This window comes from Penicillium citrinum (genome assembly GCF_028827155.1).
Source record: "Penicillium citrinum strain IBT 23319 chromosome Unknown utg000006l:1.0-3011923.0:1.0-3012962.0, whole genome shotgun sequence".
Taxonomy (NCBI): Eukaryota; Fungi; Ascomycota; class Eurotiomycetes; order Eurotiales; family Aspergillaceae; genus Penicillium; species Penicillium citrinum.
The window spans coordinates 1,664,771-1,683,676 of record NW_026622691.1 but is presented as its reverse complement, the minus strand read 5'-3'; the positions used below and the strand labels follow the sequence as shown (position 1 = coordinate 1,683,676).

Sequence of the window (18,906 nt, the reverse complement as noted above, 5' to 3'; positions counted from 1 at the left end):
TTTCTTTCCTATCGCAGAGTCCCCGCATGGCCAACCTCGGGACGGCCTTCCTGCAGCAGAATGCCTCCCCGCAGTGCTGCCACGGCTTTCTATAAAGCGCCAGTTCAAACAGCGAGACACAATCCTATATGATCGCCTGCTTCTAATCTAGCTCGGCATACAAGAAAGTCTTCCTATACTATCATGGCTCGAATCTTCCTGTGAGTCGTGGTCCTGCTGATCTTGGATTAGTGGCCTGCTTACCTTTTACCCAAAACAGGACTGGTGCTTCCGGCTACATTGGCGGAGATGTTCTCCACCTCCTTAAGACCAGTCATCCAGAGTACGATGTTAGCATCTTACTGAGAGATAGTGGGAAGGCCGATGCTATCAAAAAGGTCTTTCCAGATGTACGTGTGGTGCTGGGTGACCTTGATTCTGCCTCGTTGATTGAGGAGGAGGCATCTAGGGCGGATGTGATTATCAGTAAGTTTCCCTTCTGAAGAAAGGAAGGAAACAATACTGATAGTATCGAGATGCTGCTAGTAATAAAAACATGACTTGCGTTGAGGCTATTGCTCGTGGTCTTGAGAAGCAGAATGGACCCAAGTCTGGTAAGTTACGCTTACGCAAAAGAGGAAATTATTGTTTGCTCATTTGCTCATCAAAATACCACAGGTCATTGGATCCAAGTATCTGGTGCAAGTGTTATCTCTGTCCCCGATATCGTGAACGGTACTTTTGGTGAAGGTTCTAACAAGACCTACGGTGATGTTGACGATGCGGAAGAAGTCCGCGATATCATCCGCAAGAATGCCGGTATGCGGGTTGTGGACAACCATCTCCTGAACAAAGTGACTGGACCGAAGACTGCTCTCATTTTCCCACCTATCATCTATGGTGAGGGTCGAGGTGTCACCAAGCAGCGTAGTGTGCAGATCCCCGAGCTTTCACGGGTGGCTATCGAGACACGACAAGTGGTTCAGGTGGGCAAGGGTGAGAGCACCTGGAGCAATATCCATATTTTCGACCTCAGTGATCTATTTGTCAAGCTGGTTGAGATGGCCGTCCAGGGTTCTGAAGCCGACTTGTGGAATCAGAATGGCCTTTTCTTCGTTGGAAATGGACAGCTGGTAAGTTAATTCGCCTCCTCTGATGAAGTGACAAGAAACTTGAGACTAATACATTTACAGTCTTTTGGGAAAATCTCACAGCTTGTCGCAAAGGCAGCTCATGGCCTGGGCTTGACAGACACATCTGATGTTAAGAGCCTCAGCGCCGATGAGGCTGATAAGCTGTGGGCACCCGCTCGAGTCTTTTGGGGCACCAATGCGCGTGGAGATGCTCAGCGAGCAACTCGCTTCTTAGGATGGTCCCCCAAACAACACTCCGTGGAGCAGGAGATTCCGACGACAGTCAAGGTGGAGGCGACTCGATTGGGGAAATTGTGAGAAGTTCGGGCATCCCTTTCCTACAAAGAGGCCATGATGTAAAAATCCCTGCCAACCTTCCTCAAGGTTTTGGAGGGGCAATTAGATCGACGATAAGCGATAAGCAATATCCAATTTGGCAAGAGACTCCGGTGGTTTTTGCGGGGCCCCAAACTCCCCCATCACTCCGGATTTTCATTCCTCGCCATGGACTTGAATGAATATATGAATTTTGATTTCTGATTCAATCGTATTATCCGTTCTAGTTCAATGGCGAGCTCCAAGCGGGCGCGCGCTCGTCGATCCCATGTACTTGGTGGCTGCAGCACTTGTAGGCGGCGACATGTCAAATGCGACCAGAAAAGGCCGGCATGCCGAACATGCCGAGCTCTTGGGGTTACTTGTGAGGGCTTCCCCGATCAAGTCCTTTGGATGCGTGAAGATGATCCGGGTGATGCTGATGGCGGGCTACGTGGTACTCGTCGACATCTCTATACAGGTATGAGCATAACGTGGTTAAATTTGTTTAACGGTGTTAAATGATTTGTATAGAGGAATCACGCCTTGCTATGAGCACGACCCTCGGGGAAAATTTGATATCCGGCTCTGTTGATGCATCTTTGGCCGAGGTTGACACGAGATCGCGAGATCCGGATCGTTCACTCGAGCATGATATTGTCATTGGCCCATTCGCAGTCCTCGACTTTTCAGGCCCAGCATCAGAAGCCCCCGCGGCAATTAGAACGCCGCTAGCTCAAGAAAGCAGTAGCATAAATGCCGTTGAGCCATTACCTGGAAGTAACCTAGCGGATGCTGTCATACCGCAGGAGATTTTGGACTCTAGTCCAGTGTCAATCATTGACTCTCTGTCGCAAATGGACGACTTTCTACATTGGTCCGATCTTCTTAGCTTCAGCCCTGATCAAGCGGGGTTTGCCACACATCCAACTCTAACGATGCCTAATGACTTCTCAATCGATCTTGCAAATGATGCCATGCTTCTTCAAAGTTTTGCTCAAGGTCCCGAAGACCCTATGCAAAGGTTGACACCTCAACAGACTCCAATAGAGATGGTCTCCTCAGAGAATGAAGTACCTAAGGATGCGCAATTTCTTCTGAAGCATTTTCAAGACACTGTTATTCCACAAATAATGGCCATCCCATTCGGACAGAAATCCCCTTGGAAGATCTTGAATCTACCCGCTGCAGTTGTAGCATTTGGCGATACTACTTTCCTCGGTACAGAAGGTATCAGTCATGCTCGTCTTGCCAATCTCTATGGCCTGCTTGCATGCTCTGCTATTGATCTGGCTCTGAAACCACAACCAGATCTAACACAATCTAACAAAGACTGGTATGAGATTGCCAATCAAACATATAATCTCGCAAAAGACCACATTCAGACCTCATTACGACATGAAACCCAAGGCCCAAAGAAGGCCAAATATAAAGACCAGCTCATGGCGGCCAATATACTCACGCAATATGCGGTAGGTAATCTCGTTGTCTCATTTTGAAAACTCCAATAGGTCGGATCTAACAAAATGCAGATCTTATCTGGACAACAACAACATGCTCGTTGCTTCTTGATTGATGCGGAAAAGCTTTTACGACTTCGAGGATTGTCTAAGAGGAGAATTTCAAAAAAAGCCCGTCTCCTACACCATGTCTACACGTGGCTTCGGATTGTAGGGGAAAGCACCTTCGTACTTCATGATTATAGCCTCTCATATTCATGCCTTGCTACCCTCAGTTCCTCATCACGCTCTCATGCTTCGAGTTGGTCGGGAAATACCAATGCGGTAGCTCCAAGCGAGCCTAACCCTAGACTTGATGACTTTCTCAGACTTGAAAACCAACAATCAGACAGTGATCTAAACATTAACGAGCAAAAAGACCGAGCTTCGGGGTTCCACGACATCCATCTCCATGACTCACGCAGCTTCCCTGAAACACTATACAAACAGATTTATGGGATTCCAGAGACATGGCTCAGTCTTGTATCACAGACCACGAGACTAGCAAATGTCCTCGCTACATTTTTGGTTGCTCGAAATTTGGGCAAGAATGTCAATCTCGAAGAATGGGAATCATTACAACGTCGCGCCATGCGCTTGGAAAATATGATCTGCTCATTCAACCTGGGTCTCACAAGAGGCAAAGCCACCGATATGCAAGCTACATCCGTACCACATGGGCATATGCTACAGGCTCTAAGTGGAGCTCTTGTCATTTTCTTCTATCGTCGAGTCCGCGAAACTCACCCCGCTGTCCTACAAGGACATGTCGATAGTGTTATTCATGCGCTTCAAGCATGCAGAGCCTCACTATTAGAAGATGGTCCGACTGGGCCTGGAACAGCTTGGCCAGCTTTCATCGCAGGATGCGAAGCTCTCACTGCATCAAGGCGTAACGCAATTATGCAGTGGCTTGATGATGCAAGCTCAATGTGCGGATATGCAGCACTGCCGACTGCTCGTGACATAATGATCAAGTCATGGGAAAGACAAGATGAGCATTTATCAGCAAATCGAGGAGATGCGATGCCATGTTGGATTGACATAATTAAAGAGGAACAAATATGGCCTCTGTTCTGTTGAAGTAGTTCTATCTATGTCTTTTTCGCACTTTGTATATCTTATATGGTTAGCGGATATTATGTGCTACATGAAGGAACGATGAAAATAAGTCATGAACATGGCATCATACGATTCTATACAGCATTTTCACATCATTTTATAAACAAGAAAGCTTCGAAACTTCTTTAGATAGTCTTAACTCCAGCATTCTGAAGCAGCTGCTTCAACTCAGCCTGCAGCTCAGGCTTCAGAAGAGAAAAGGGCTTACGTAGTCCACCAGTAGGTTGACCGATAAGCTCGACACCAGTCTTGACAGCACCACAGTAATTGTGCGACTCAAGGAACTTGCAAATGGGGAAAGCCTTTGTCCAAAGCTCACGGCCACGCTTCAGGTCTCCCTTCACGGAAACAGCCTCATAGAGCTCAACCGCCAGCTCGGGGATAAAGTTAGCAGCTCCCCAGACACCACCGGGGCAACCAGCAGCAAGACCATAGAAGGTCAAGCTATCCCAACCATTGAAAGCGGTAATCTTATCATTGAGACTAAAGATCAGCTCTGTAAGAGCCGGCGCATTGCCAGAGGTATCCTTCATGTATTTGACGCCAACCTTGGAAAGGCCGGCAAGTTCCGCGGGGAAAGAGTCAATCCAGAAGCACCGGGAATGTTATAGTACATGATGGGCAGTTTTGAAACGGCATGGATTTCGGCAAGTAACTCGTGCAATTGCTCGAGATCGACGGGGTCGTAGAAGGGAGGAACCACCATGACAGATGCGGCACCGGCTTGACCGGCGTGAGCAGAGAGCTCGATAGCCTCAGCACTGGAGGTGCTACCGGTTCCAACGACGACTGGAACACGGCCAGCAGCAAATTTCAAGCATAGCTCGGTGAGTTGCTTGCGCTCGGCTGTGGACAGAACAGTGAATTCACCGGTACTACCACCGGGGACAAGGCCGTGGACGCCAGCCTTGATGAGGTGCTCGATGTGTGCTTGCAGACGACCCTCGTCGATCTTGGTCCGGTCATCATTGAATGGGGTGATCAAAGCCACCATGATACCGTTGAGTTCAGACATTGTTGGAAAAGATATATTGAATTTGATATTGTTGTAGTTCGGGTTTTCGGGTCTGGAGGAGGGGCGATATAATTAAAGATGGAGGGGTAGTATACTGCATCATAGTGCGGGCTTTCACTTGTAAATATACCAAGATAGAACGGAGTTGCTTTCTTCTTTCCTCATGTTCCTATGGAATGTATACTGTATCTGTATAAATTGGAGAATTGGAGTTCCGCGGAACGGCCTGCTGCAAGTTGCTGGGCCCACTCACGCAGGAAGGAAAGAGACTCCGGGATAGCCCTAATTCAGTCATCAAGGTGCCTTACGCATTGCAAATACAGCTAGCTGTCTTAGTGGGGATTTCTTATCAATCGTTTATCAGAATAATATTCAATTTGATTTACCAAGTAGAACTCCAAAGAAGGGATTGACTGATTCTCACAATGTCAACTTTCATCCGTGGACGTACGTACTATGGAGATAAGAAAGAAAACCGCCTGAGCCTGGGATTGTAGGATGGATACAGTGATCTCTAAACTGTTAGTAGGGTGTAATAGGCAAACTCTGCGAGGTCTTGAGTGCACTGGGCAGCATGAATAATACGAGTTTTGTAGCATTTCACAAGGTTGGCAAACATTCGTAGTTCCATATTTGAAATGTCTATCCTAAATCCATCTAAGTTTATACATCATAATCATGACCTTTGGCTATCTACAACTTGTTGCCCATGTTGACGTGAACAGCCTTAATCTGGCTATAAGCCTCCAAGCCAGCCTCACCGAGCTCGCGGCCAATGCCGCTTTGCTTGACACCACCGAAGGGAATTCGAGGGTCGCAATCCTGGCTGCTGTTTACCCACACCATACCCGATTCGATCTCGGCAGCAACACGATGGGCCCGCTCGAGGTCTGTAGTGAAAACAGCCGCACCTAGGCCATATGTAGTATCGTTGGCACGCTTGATAGCCTCCTCTTCGCTTTCAAAAGGCAGGATCACGACAACGGGACCAAACACCTCCTCTTGCACAATGCGCATAGAATCAGTGACATCAGTAATGACAGTGGGTTTAACGAAGTATCCATCCTTGTTTTTAGAGTCGGAAAGGGCATGGGGAGCGCCACCAGTGAGAATAGTCGCGCCTTCACTCTTAGCAATCTCAATATACGACAAAATACGCTCGTACTGTGGGCGAGTGACCTGGGGACCTTGGAATGTGGTTTCATCCCATTGGTCACCAATCTTCACGCTCTCCACGGCCTTCTTAAAATTCTCCAGGAAAGAGGGCATGATCTCACGGTGCACGTAAATTCGCGAAGTAGCAGTACAAATTTGGCCCTGGTTAGACATGATACCAAAGTGCGACCATTTAACCGCTTGGTCCATGTCAGCATCGGGGAAGATAAGTAGCGGCGACTTGCCTCCAGTCTCAAGAGTGATATTCTTCAACGAGCCAGCAGCCATCTTCATGATTTCCCGTGCAGTTGCTGTAGATCCGGTAAAGGCAATTTTATCAACAAGAGGGTGGGAAGACAACGCAGCACCTGCATCACGGCCGTAGCCGTTAACGATGTTGACCACGCCGGGAGGGAAACCAGCTTCTTTAATCAGCTTGCCGAGGATCAGAGCACTGAGAGGAGTCTGCTCTGCAGGTTTCAAGACAACCGTGTTACCGCAAGCCAGAGCAGGACCCAGTTTCCAGGTTGCCATGGACAGAGGGTAATTCCACGGAATAATCTGGCCCACAACACCGATTGGCTGCCGGATGGTATAAGCGAACTTTTGGGGTGTAGTGTTGATTGTCTGTCCAAATGTCTTATCGGCCCAGCCGCTATAATATCGGATAGTTCCAATGGCTTCGGTCAGATCCTCTTCCAGCGCGACGTGGTAGGGCTTTCCTAGGAAGAGCGTTAGTGTTTGTATTCAAACTGGTTACCATATATATCAGAGCACAAACCATTATCCCAGGCGTCAATTGTGGCCAGGAGCTCTCTGTTCTGTTCGAGAAGATCCGCTAGACGACTCATAAGCTGGCCACGGTCAGTGGCTGGGAGAAGCTTCCATGATGGGTGCACTAATGCAGCTTTGGCGGCTTGAACTGCGCGATCAACATCCTCTGCGCTAGCAGCATCGACAGTGGCAATTGGCTTGTCAGTCCTGCCGTAAAGTTAGTCAAATTTACACAGTGGAACAAGTAATCAAAGTGCTATGGCCATGGAGAACTAACGCGGGGTCCAAAGAAATGATAGTCTGACCACCGGTTGCGGGGACAAACTCGTTGTTTATGAAGAGGCCAGTGGGTTGCTGATAGCGCTGCCCGTTGGGCGCAACAATCTCCACCGAAGCCATTGAATAGAAAATGTGAAAAGAATCGAAATGAGACTCAGGGGGTACAGAAATGTAAATCAAATTAAGAAGATACAAAGGAAGGGATATACATATACATATGCGAGTAACTATGGAGTAGATTACTACCAGATTACTACATTAGGAAGAAGTGGAGTCGTGCCAGAGTAAAATGGTAAGCGACTCCGACGACTAAACTCTCTCCGTTAGGTCCATGCGGTTCCAGAGGATATCACATCCGACTAGCGTGGAATAGGTCCTGTAATCGACTAATAGGGTGGCCATGGAGATCAGGGAATGAATTGACTCGACACCGGACTGACTTAACATCAATCACAGATTACCCCGCCTACGTCAGTAGCAACTGGGCATGCGGGGCAGTTTGATACTATACAAAGTAGTAGATCTCTATCTACCAGGGTGTAGATGGAATATATTGCCCAGTATATTATGATAGCCAACATTGTAGGTTAATCCCTGGGACTTTTGGAAACATCCATGTATTCTCTGCAGTCATAATCTTAGGGCTGGTTGAAGAAAAATTCGAAAAACCAAGGACATTTTTAACAAACCACGGCGCTCGATAGCCGCAATCAGTGCAACAAATGGGTATTGTTAGAAAAATCAATTTTCTTTTGACTAAAAGAGGTCTTCAGTCAAAAGGTTCGGGAACCACTATAGCCATTAGCATGTATTTCCCATGCTTATTCTGGCACGGATTATCGAAGTCTGTATTACATTGTATCTCCGATTTCTTGGTATCTACTTGGGTAGCTATTTGGTATTCTGACTGAGATTATATCAAATTATATGTTAGAGAATATGAAAGGTTTGATCAGCTCTATACTTATTTAGATTCGGGTGGATGATGGAACAAGCAATAGAAAGTGTGGTCTAACAACATTTGTTGACTGCACCGATTGCGGCTATAGAGCCCCATAACAAACCTTAAAGGAAGGTCCCATAAGTTATGATTCTACAAGAACAGACATGAACCTGCGATCTATATGCACCACAGCCTTGGAAGGTCAAAAGTGTTCAAAGACAAACCAGATCTACACTAGCGATGCGGTGTAACACGCCTTCAGCTGCGCATGAATCCCACAGGTAAATAACCTGCCATGTGGATCAAAAAGTATTTAGCGGATTGCATGAACTATGCCAGTAAGGGGGCTTCATTTTTCTCATTGATGGTTCTTTGTACAATATTGTGCATAGGGGTATGCAGTAAGCATGGAAAGCAGAGAACACTGTACATACTGTGCAGTACATGATCTACATCTGCATAGGGTTGCCTTTTGGAAATATTGCGCAGTACATGCATGGTTTCACCACATTTCAGACGAATCCAGTTCTCGAAGAAGTGAGCGTAGGTATCCTTTTACTTCGTTAGGATCAAATATCAACACGGGGATATCCAAATCAACTACTAATTACAGTACCACAACTCCTAGGGACTTAATCAACTCAACAAGGACTGCCATATAATTTATCCGTCTGCCTAAGCTCCGGATAACATATCTTCTCTTTCTGTCGACAAAGCAGGCACCATCTCATGCACGTCTGAGCCATGGCAGAGTGGGGGCTTTTGATCATCTGGCATTGAACAAGCTTGATCCATGAAGAAATAGATCAAGAGGTACAATAACTCAGAGCCATCCGTCACAAGCCGCGACATATCTGCACAGTAAACATGAGCCCACTAGTAAATTCACAGGGCCCATGAGTATGTAAGTAAATATGGCCTGTACTTGTACTGGTGTAATGAAATTCAATTTAAGCCACGCACCTGGACATTATGTAGTAATTTTTTGAGAGATCCTTGACGCCGATCCCCCACTTCAATAGATTTTTCGAACGCCCTGTCAATCATTTCACCCAAGGGAAATGTGAAGCTGCAGTTGTACATACACACGAAAGCTGAAACCGCAGCCAATTGCCCTTACTTGCGAAATGATCACCCCACAAACCTACCCTCCCCAGCTAAAAACATCGCTCTCCTCTCTTCATTCTGCGTTTCTCTTTGAAGTCTCTGCTCTTGCGCTTTTTTTGTCCTAGGTTTTCACCAATATGCCATATGTGCCTGGCGGGACTAGGGCAAAGCATGACTATCCCCTGAATGAGCGTACTAGACTCATCCCCGAACACGCCGAAGACGCCGAAGCAGCCTTTCGAAAAGCCAAAAAAGACGGAGGGAACCAACTTGGCACACCTACTGGGAAGAAAGATGTGTTGGTCGAATTCTGGATGCTTTCCAAGAATGCTGTCCCAGTCATCCTGGCTTACATGCTTCAGATGAGCATTCAAACGGTTACAGTCATTATTGTCGGTCATTCGTCGCCAATGAATCTCACTATTAGCACATTTTCCATGATGTTTGCTTTGGTCACTGGCTGGATGATTGCTCTCGGGGGGACAACAGCTCTGGATACTCTTGCTGCCTCGACATTCACTGGCAGTGAGGATAAACACGATCTTGGAATACTGTTACAACGAGCATTTTTCGTACTTGGGATCTTTTATATTCCGGTCGCCCTAATCTGGGCTTGTTCGAATCCATTATTTTTGGCTTTAGGACAGGATCCTGAAATTTCCTACCAGAGTTCACGATTTCTGACTATCCTTATTCCCGGCGGCCTCGGCTATATCTATTTCGAGATTATGAAGAAATATCTTCAGGCACAAGGTATACTTCATAGTCCTGGAAACTACAAATATCCTCCTAATTATATCTTTGACTAGGCATCATGCGAGCTGGAACCTATGTCCTTGCAATCACTTCACCAATCAATGCCGGACTGTGCTACTTACTCTGCTACACACTCAATATCGGACTCCTCGGTGCTCCAATCGCAGCTAATATATCATATTGGCTCTCGTTCATACTACTGGTGCTATATGCCCGATTTATCAGCGGCTATAAATGCTGGGGTGGATGGTCAAGGGCAGCTTTCCAGAACGTCTGGACTTTCACAAAGCTAGCACTCCTCGGTACACTTCAGGTTGGTACAGAGTGGTGGGCTTTTGAAATCGTCACCGTTGTAGCTGGGCGACTAGGAAAAGTCGACCTAGCCTCACAAGGTATTATCATGACCACCCGCTTGATTATAAGTGCAATACCTTTTGGTCTTGGTATCACAACCTCAGCTCGCATAGGCAACAAACTAGGGCAGCGAGACACGAGAGCTGCCCACCGGACTGCTCACTCTTCTGCGTTACTCTCCATTCTCCTTAGCATACTTGTACTAGCAGTACTAATGTCTACCCGAAGCCAGTTTGCTAAGATTTTTAACAGCAACACACGAGTGGCTGAAATGACGTCGGGCGTCATGCCCTTTGTGGCTTTGTTCCAAATTGCGGATGGCATTACTAGTAGCTGTGGAGGCACCCTTCAAGGAATGGGACGGCAGCAGCTTGGCGCTGCCGTCAACATCATTAGCTACTACTGCTTTGCTCTTCCCCTGGGAATCTACCTTGCGTCCCATGGCTGGAGCCTCAAAGGGCTATGGATGGGCACCTGTTTAGCACAATGGTGTGCAGGTGCTCTAGAATGGATCGTCGTCGCAGTCACTGACTGGGAATTGGAAGTATATAATGCATTTGATCGTATGGATGGCTATACGATCATCGCAGCAGGTGCCGGGCTCGGGACTTATGCGGTTCATTGACTATGGCGAGAAAACACATTGCTGGATCGTCTATATAGATGGGAAGCTATGTTTCTGGTCTAGTGGGCTTCGCATAAAGCAGAAGTGGAATGACTTATCAAGTGACGATGTGGGAGATTTGTTGTACTGTTTAATCCAGTCTGCCAACTTAGAGAGCCAGAATATCACTTTGAGTTCTCGAAATGGAGGAATTCAAAAGGCCAAGTTGATATCTTGTAACAAGCCGGAACACCGTTCACAAACCTGGGCAGTGTCCTCTGGGCGCAAGCTAATCAATTTGGCCAGCCTGGCGAGGTTGGTGGGAACCAGATAGATGGTCACTGTGCGGATCCAGAATCAGAGTACTTACCCCGGTTCTGGATAGGTTTTAAGGCGCCATCGGACGTCAGTGAGCATCAGAGGGAATCAGAGGTATCAGGTAATTGCGATTACCCTGATCCCTTCAAGACTCTGCAAACGATTTGAATGAAGAGGTGTGAGGTACCTTCGATTTGCACTGCGTATGGTATCGGACCATTTGTGGACCGAAGGACCTGCCATCATAAGTGGAATGAAGAGAGCCACTGTATCCATACAGTCGGGACTGGAAAGGGAAGATTAAAAAATTCCAATGTAATATATTGAGACCCTTTTTCTTGGAAAGTTAGAAATGATCACAGAATAGTATGTGTTTGGAAACCACCAGAGGAACGAATTAATTTTCCACGGATATTTACTACTATTCCATGATGTCTTGAAGGAGTTACGAATGTCTTCCATCGGGATTGAAAGCCACTCTAGTTTGCAACTGGTTTGTACTAGCCGAAGGCAATATAAACAACGAGAACAGATGCATGCTGAGATATGTGTAGGGCCAAGATGCCAATATGAATGCAGAGTACAAATATGGGTATTGTCTATGGAACAAGCAAGCATCCCAGGCCATATACCTCGCAGAAGAGACCACTCAAGCCTGGCCGTTGGTGGCTTGAGAAACAGAGGGTATGTTCTCGCCCTTGAGGTAATTCTCGATCTCGCCAATCTGTTGGCCACCTTGGATCCACCGTTGCCGGTAAGTTGCTCGCCGGTGATCAGCCAGCTTGTTCAACGCGGGCCAGTAGCTTGCGTGATCATATTTGAATTCGACATCACCACCAACTGACTTCAGCAGTTGGCCCGGAGGAACGTGTTGGCGCAGGTCTTCGTTGAATTTCAGCTTTTCCCGGGTCAACGGGTCAATGAAGGGTGTGATTATTTTGAAGAAACCCGAAATCAAGAAAGGGACTGTGTCAATGAAGCATTAGTATAGTGAATGCAAAGTACATAAGCAGCCGTACTTACCATTAATCACGAGTGCACGGCCCAGCCGTTCAGGATAGTGGTTTTGAAGAATATTGAGGGTTTCCCTTGCCTGACCGATACTGGCATTCTGTCCGGACTTGGTCTCGCTAAAGTTGACCAGAAGTGCCAGGGTCTCTTGGTTGGGTGGCATGAGCTCAATGACACGCTCAAGCATGAAGACCAGGTGCTGGATTTGGCGCTCGCTCTTTTCGGTGTTCTGGTTCGAGGGTAGAAGGTAAAGACACGGCCGGCCGTGAATATCATATCCCAGTAGAACCTGCTTGCCAGTCTCATTCTCAATTGAGATATAGTCTGCGGTCAATTTCTCCACTCCATACTCCCGGCGCCAGGTGAGGGTAGCCTTGATCCGAGTTTCCGCCTCCGATACGTTCCACTTAGTAGCGCGCAGATATCGCAGGAGACATTCGCGGGTCAGCCACATTTTCTCATCGTCAGTCAATGGAGCCGATGAAGCATCCTTGGCCGCTGTATTGGGAATGGTGGTCCAAGAAGACACAGTCTTAAAGAAAGCGTCATATTTCGATTGCTGGTCCGCGGTGAGCTTCGGAGGTGGTTGTGGCTTGCTCGATTCGAGTGGTTTGGCGAATGGCTTCTGGATAAGACCATCAGCGGCAGAGGTTGGAAGATCGAGGTCAAGGTCAGCAACCGCAGGTGCGTCTTTTGTTTCTGGAGATGTCGAGATGGTCTCTGTGGTCACATCGCCATTGTTGGTAGGTGGTACGGCTGTAGCAGCTTCGGCAGAGTCATTGGCGGTCATGGTGATCTGGGAGTATGTACAGGTAGTTGTCAATGGGCCAGTGCGTGCCACTTGAGGAGTTCCTGAAACTTTCGGTCAAGATTGAGTGCCAATTGGCACTGTGGAAGATCGACCCACTTGTGATCTGCCAGCTCGCATATTACCCTTTTGGGGGAGGCTGACTAACCGACACGCCTGGCGCGTCGCGCGTCGCGGAGAGTTGGACAGTTCGAGATCCGCAACAACCTCATTTACCCCAGCACCAATTCACACGATGGCCGACGCTGTAGCGGAGCTCAATGAGCTCTTTGCGGCTTCCTACCCGAATGGTCTACCCAAAGATGTTCTTGCAGAGCTGCAATCTATCCTACGAGTACACTCAATCTCTGCGGAGGAGCTGTTCTACAAATGGGAGTCCTACAGCATGAAGATGGGAGATGAAACAAAGCTGAATATTGACACTGTCCGCGGATTCAAACAGGATGTCCAAGAGGCCCTTGAACGTGAGAGTCGAGCCAAGTCTGGTCGACAGGCAGACAGAAGACCCCAAGCTGCTGGGACCCCGCGTGCTGCGGCGGGCACTGATATGTTTGGAATGTATGCAATTGCCTATGCGGAAAAGTCTTGAATGTGGATTAAAGATTGACGTTACTTAGGCTCGACGGATTGACGCCCGGTTCTGCAACGAGTCGGCCCTTGAATGGCGGCTCAGTGAAGCGCAAGTCAAATTTCTCGTCACCTGCCGCACCCAAATTCGGACGAGTTGAGAGCAATGGATCGCCAATGGGAGTCAAGGCAGCCAGCTCTGCGACAAACGGCACTATCAATGGTGTACAGTACGTGTCATTTCTGGGTAGAAGAATGGGAGGGATACAGGTCGACACAGGGAATATTCTGACATGCAAATAGATCAGTCGCATTCGCTGACCGGTCTAACCCCGGTCAAACATTGGAAACATTAAATGCACATCTCCCGATTCCAAATGCGCCAATCGCCCCGTTCTCAGAAGCTCGGATCAAACCTACCGCCAACACAGATTTGAAGAAGTTCGGATACAAGCCTATGGGAATGCGCCTCTCCGAGGCGTCGGAAATCTTGGACGATCGAATTGACGAATTTGCCGCCATATATCAGAAACACTATGACTCAGACGAGCTCACTTTCGGCAGTGCCGCTACTCAGAGTACATCGGAAATCATTGCTGTGGGTCGGATTGCATCGGACTCTCTTGAGGGAAAGTTGAATCCAGCGTCTCTCGTGTTAGAAACTTCCCGCAGGACTGGAGCTGGCAGGCGTGTCCCTCTCAAGGTCGACTCTGTACCTGGATTGAATTTCTTCCCGGGGCAGATTGTTGCTTTGCGTGGGATCAACCCTTCTGGCGATTACTTCACTGTGAAAGAGATTCTTCCCATTCCCCTCTTACCACCCGCTGCGTCTTCGGCGGTTACGCTCGACAATATTAATGAGCGCCTCGAGAATGGAGACGCCAACCCTCCCTTAAATGTAATGGTGGCGGCTGGTCCGTACACAGCGGATGATAACCTGGATTTCGAACCGTTACAAGAACTTTGTCAGAAGGCTACGGAAAGCTACGCTGACAGTCTGGTACTTATGGGACCATTCTTGGACATTGAACATCCTCTCATCGCTTCCGGGGACTTCGACTTGCCAGATATCAGGGGACTTGATCCTGACACCGCCACACTAACGACAGTTTTTCGGCATCTCATCTCTGCACCCCTCGCCCGTCTTGCAGCGGCTGTTCCTAGCATCACAGTTGTAATGGTCCCGTCCGTTCGGGATGCCATAAGTCGGCACGTCTCATGGCCGCAAGAACAACTCCCGAAAAAGGAACTCGGGCTGCCAAAACAGGTCCGCATGGTTTCCAATCCCGTTACCCTGTCATTCAACGAGGTTGTATTCGGCATGTGCTCACATGATGTCCTTTCCGATCTGCGCCGTGAAGAGGTTCTTCACGGCCGGCCCACTGAGGGTAATCTGTTGACCCGACTGCCCAAATATCTTGTCGAACAACGGCATTTTTCTCCTCTTTTCCCTCCTTCTGGACGTGCAAGTCTCCCGAAGCCAGGCTCCGACGGTGCTCTTGCTACAGGTGCAATGCTCGATCTGCCCTATATGAAACTTGGAGAATGGTGGAATGTTCGGCCAGATATCTTGCTCGTCCCCAGCATGTTACCACCTTTTGTCAAGGTTTGTTACTCTGATAACTGCTATGTTTCTTTCTGCTTATCATTATACTCACTCGCCTGTAGGTTGTTGACAGTGTCCTGGTTATCAACCCAGGCACTTTGTCCAAACGCCGCGGCGCCGGGTCTTTTGCCCAGTTGGCTATTCACCCACGCACAGTCTCTGACGAAGAGCGCGAGCAGAAACAACTCGATCACAAACTATACGAGCGAGCCCGCGTAGACATCAACCGTATCTAACCGACAAAGGGTGAATTTGTACACATATCGCATGAGATCAGGCGTTGGGGCATGAAGTAAAACGGTAGCGTGGAGCAGTGCCTTATACAGATAGGACCAGCTACAACGCGAACTCGTCTAGGTGATATTATACCAATGAAACGAAATCAATGCCATAAAATTATTAGCATGTTTAGCAATCAACCGCCAAATGGGTATAAGAAACTCCCGCAATGCACCATGAAAATACAAAAGCCCTAGAAGACCACCTTCTTTTTCACCGCAAATTAACAGTTCTCCGTCCACCCATCTTCCTCCCTGCACTTCTCACTCTAACAGCCGCACTCGCTGACGATGCCGCACCACCACCACTCCCCCTCAAAGTAGCCCCAGGTCCAGAATTAACCGCACCCCCTCCAGCCCCCGTCGTAGTCGCAAAAGCACCACCCCCATGACCCTGCCCACTCACAAGCGCACCAAGTCCCAAATCCCTCCACACAGCCTCTCGTCTGCGCTCCATGGCGCGCGCAATACCAAATGCCGCATGCTGATCTGGTACGACGTCGTCCTCGTCTTCTGGGTTCGGCGGTTGGTGCTGGGGCGCGACGTAGATGTCTTCGATTGGTAGGAAGGAGGGGATACTGGTTTGAGTTGTGGAGCCGTATGTGACTGCGTTGGAGGCACCGGTTGGTTGGGTGGATGTTGCGGCTGGATTTAAGTTATTTGGGTTTGACGAGAGTGATGTGTGTGGTCGTGTGAATTCCTCGATGAAGTCTGCTAGTCGGGCTTGGTGCATGTGGATATGTGTTGCGGAGGAGTCTTTACTCTGATGGTCTCAATTGTTTAGTTAATTCGATTTGTTTGTAGGGTATTTTCTGTGATCAGCACGAACCATTGTTGCGATTTTCCAATTAATACGTCCCAATTGGTTTCTATGGCAATATTTCGCAACAGGCCGTTGATGTGGAATTTGTTGGATGTTCAAATGAAATGACAAGAAGTTGTGTTTATTGATGAGCTTCTTGAGATGCGCCGGCAGAATAGCTTGGATATATACACCGCCTTTCATGCAGGTCTCGCACATTTTGGGTTAAAATTTGATCTACAGAAAGACGTCATTCGACAGTCGATGATAAAATGAGGTTCATATTCATTCATTTCGTATTCAAATCTAAGATCCTTTCCGGGCACCCAAGATAAAAGTAACATTGAGGATCGTAAAAAAAATGAAACCCACCAGTGCGTGAGACGAGCTAACAGAATCTCCCCAAAAAAAAACATGGCCTTGATAAGAGAGAAGTCAAGACTATTTCAACCTTTTGTCATTTATGATTGTGTATCATTGAAGCACAAAAGAGCCTTATTGGAGACTTGTGCTCATACGGTGCTCATGCGGTGCACGATTGGCACCGCACTGGGTGGCAAGCTACCCATCTCTGTAATAACCATATCCACGTACTCTGCGGGCGTCACGTCATACATGATATTCAGCAGCTGTAGGTTGGGGGTATCCTTCCATTTGGCGAGAGGAGAGGGCGAGGGGACACGATCAGAGGCAGTAGATTCTTGAGTGGGAGCAGTAGAAACAGCTTTACCACCCTTCTTGGGTTCGACCGGGGGAGCGGTAAATGCAGCAGGGTCAGGAAGGCCGGTCACTTGCTGTGGAGAGTTCGCGGGGATCAATTCATCCGCGTCGGCGATTTCGTTCACAACGATACTATCGAGGGCAACTCGGTCGGAGAATTTGACAGTCTCGCAGCAGACAATCACGGGGACTTCCACGCCACCGGCACGCTCTTTGGCAGACATGGCAACTAACGCGGTACCAACGCGCGAATAAAGACGACCGTTACTTGTCATGCCGTGTGCGCCGAGGAATACCTTAGTAGCATCCTTGATAGCGTGGCTAATGGCATGTACAAGCGAGTACTGAACGTCAAGACCAGCATTGGCCAGGGCTCGGGCAAGACTCTTGCCTTCGAAAAGAGGGCGGGAATCAATAATTGACACGCGGAACCGCTTACCCTCCTTGTGTGCTTGTAGGAGAGTCTGCTTCACGATGTTGCTGCCAGCAAATGTCACGATCACATCGCCATTTTCAATCTTCTCCACGGCACTTCCTGCAATGACTTGGTCGGCCACTGTGATCTTTTCACGGATGAAGTTATCGATCCAGTCACACAGAGTCACTTTGGCTGTAGCTTCAGGTGTGGAAGGATCAATATGAGAGATAGCCAATTTCAAGGCCCGAATTGCGTTACCCTGGCTGACGGCGAGAGGTCGACATGTCGAAAGGTAGCTAATTTGGTGACCAAGATGGGTTGTCAAATGACGTGCCAACGAGGTACCCAGTGGAGTAGTATACGATTCAATCACCTAAATGAGGAAAAGAAGGAAGTGTCAATAATACGCTAGAAACCCCTTTCCAAAAGAAACAAGGACTCACCCTCTTGAAAGCGAGCAGAGTCGCAACGCATCGCGCGCTGCTACCACAAACCACATAGTCTCGCAACTGTAGACCAAGCGCCAGAACAGCTGGATGCACCTCCTTTGCCGCACCATTAACCGTAGTCCTCCGCTGCTGACCATAGAGGTGACCAAATACAGCAACGCTCTTGTCCTCTTTCTTTTTCTTAGGCTCAGCAGCAGCACCAGTCTGAGCAACGGGACCAGACCCACGGCGCGGCGGCGCACCCTTTACACCCTTCTGAGAACCCCCTCCTCCTCCAGCAGCGTCCTTCTTCGGTGTATTCGGGGACGAGACTGGCCACTTGCACCAGGAGCTGAACCGCCCGCAGCACCAGCTCCGCCCTCTCTCTCGGCCTTCTCCTTCGCGCGCCGGGCAGCCTTTTCAGCCTTGGCCTTGGCCTTTAATTGCGCAGGGGTAAGCGGCTTGTCACTCGCGCCATCTCCACCTGTAGCAGGAGCTGCGGGAGCATCCTTGGGCTTTGAAGATGTCTCGGACTGTGCGGGTGGCTTCGCGGACTTTGAGTCGCGGATGGGGAGAGACTGAGAGGGAGAGTTTTCGACCGGGGGTTGAGAAGGTGCTTGGGAGGGCGCAGTGGTTGACGAGGAAGTCAGAGCCGGATTAGTAGAGTCTGCCATTCTGAATGACTCAATCGCGGTCTTGGAGGGACGTCGGGCGAGGCCTTGAGTTGCTTGGTGGGGAGGGAGGGTTGACTCACGGAAAAAGTGATGCCATAAGCGGCCCACCAAACGCCGCAGCCCTAATTTGCGGCCTGGTTGCTTTTTCATGTTGAGCCTATAAAGAGGCGATAGAACACCTATACAATCGAATAGTGAAGTAAAATGGACCAAGTGAATTCACTGCGGGTTACCAAAAAGA

At 48.5% G+C, this 18,906-nt stretch overlaps 9 protein-coding genes across 9 annotated transcripts; 4 read left to right on the top strand and 5 right to left on the bottom strand.

The window, feature by feature from the left end:
• Positions 1–183: 183 nt before the first annotated feature.
• Positions 184–1,430, top strand: N7469_007163 (uncharacterized protein; the record flags this gene model as incomplete). Its single annotated transcript, XM_056646081.1, has 5 exons — positions 184–200; positions 260–465; positions 516–593; positions 658–1,112; positions 1,173–1,430. The coding sequence occupies 5 exons, from the start codon at positions 184–186 to the stop codon at positions 1,428–1,430; spliced, it is 1,014 nt and encodes a 337-aa protein (XP_056499522.1).
• Positions 1,431–1,679: 249 nt separating this feature from the next.
• Positions 1,680–4,009, top strand: N7469_007162 (Zn(II)2Cys6 transcription factor; the record flags this gene model as incomplete). Its single annotated transcript, XM_056646080.1, has 3 exons — positions 1,680–1,908; positions 1,962–2,899; positions 2,939–4,009. 3 exons carry the CDS (start codon positions 1,680–1,682, stop codon positions 4,007–4,009), a joined length of 2,238 nt encoding a protein of 745 aa, XP_056499521.1.
• A 164-nt stretch (positions 4,010–4,173) lies between these two features.
• On the bottom strand, positions 4,174–5,063 carry N7469_007161 (dihydrodipicolinate synthase family protein; the record flags this gene model as incomplete). Its single annotated transcript, XM_056646079.1, has 2 exons — positions 4,174–4,531; positions 4,597–5,063. The coding sequence occupies 2 exons, from the start codon at positions 5,061–5,063 to the stop codon at positions 4,174–4,176; spliced, it is 825 nt and encodes a 274-aa protein (XP_056499520.1).
• Positions 5,064–5,756: 693 nt separating this feature from the next.
• On the bottom strand, positions 5,757–7,391 carry N7469_007160 (aldehyde dehydrogenase ALDH; the record flags this gene model as incomplete). The annotated part of the gene is made up of 3 exons (XM_056646078.1): positions 5,757–6,940; positions 7,000–7,199; positions 7,270–7,391. 3 exons carry the CDS (start codon positions 7,389–7,391, stop codon positions 5,757–5,759), a joined length of 1,506 nt encoding a protein of 501 aa, XP_056499519.1.
• A 2,067-nt stretch (positions 7,392–9,458) lies between these two features.
• N7469_007159 (MATE family efflux transporter) lies at positions 9,459–11,056 on the top strand (the record flags this gene model as incomplete). The annotated part of the gene is made up of 2 exons (XM_056646077.1): positions 9,459–10,074; positions 10,131–11,056. 2 exons carry the CDS (start codon positions 9,459–9,461, stop codon positions 11,054–11,056), a joined length of 1,542 nt encoding a protein of 513 aa, XP_056499518.1.
• Positions 11,057–12,002: 946 nt separating this feature from the next.
• N7469_007158 (CRAL/TRIO domain protein) lies at positions 12,003–13,154 on the bottom strand (the record flags this gene model as incomplete). The annotated part of the gene is made up of 2 exons (XM_056646076.1): positions 12,003–12,319; positions 12,377–13,154. The coding sequence occupies 2 exons, from the start codon at positions 13,152–13,154 to the stop codon at positions 12,003–12,005; spliced, it is 1,095 nt and encodes a 364-aa protein (XP_056499517.1).
• Positions 13,155–13,407: 253 nt separating this feature from the next.
• Positions 13,408–15,581, top strand: N7469_007157 (DNA-directed DNA polymerase alpha subunit POL12; the record flags this gene model as incomplete). The annotated part of the gene is made up of 4 exons (XM_056646075.1): positions 13,408–13,730; positions 13,790–13,969; positions 14,043–15,345; positions 15,408–15,581. 4 exons carry the CDS (start codon positions 13,408–13,410, stop codon positions 15,579–15,581), a joined length of 1,980 nt encoding a protein of 659 aa, XP_056499516.1.
• A 256-nt stretch (positions 15,582–15,837) lies between these two features.
• Positions 15,838–16,455, bottom strand: N7469_007156 (uncharacterized protein; the record flags this gene model as incomplete). Its single annotated transcript, XM_056646074.1, has 2 exons — positions 15,838–16,386; positions 16,453–16,455. The coding sequence occupies 2 exons, from the start codon at positions 16,453–16,455 to the stop codon at positions 15,838–15,840; spliced, it is 552 nt and encodes a 183-aa protein (XP_056499515.1).
• A 482-nt stretch (positions 16,456–16,937) lies between these two features.
• N7469_007155 (translation initiation factor eIF2B subunit delta) lies at positions 16,938–18,815 on the bottom strand (the record flags this gene model as incomplete). Its single annotated transcript, XM_056646073.1, has 3 exons — positions 16,938–17,936; positions 18,007–18,323; positions 18,362–18,815. The coding sequence occupies 3 exons, from the start codon at positions 18,813–18,815 to the stop codon at positions 16,938–16,940; spliced, it is 1,770 nt and encodes a 589-aa protein (XP_056499514.1).
• Between the last annotated feature and the right edge of the window lie 91 nt (positions 18,816–18,906).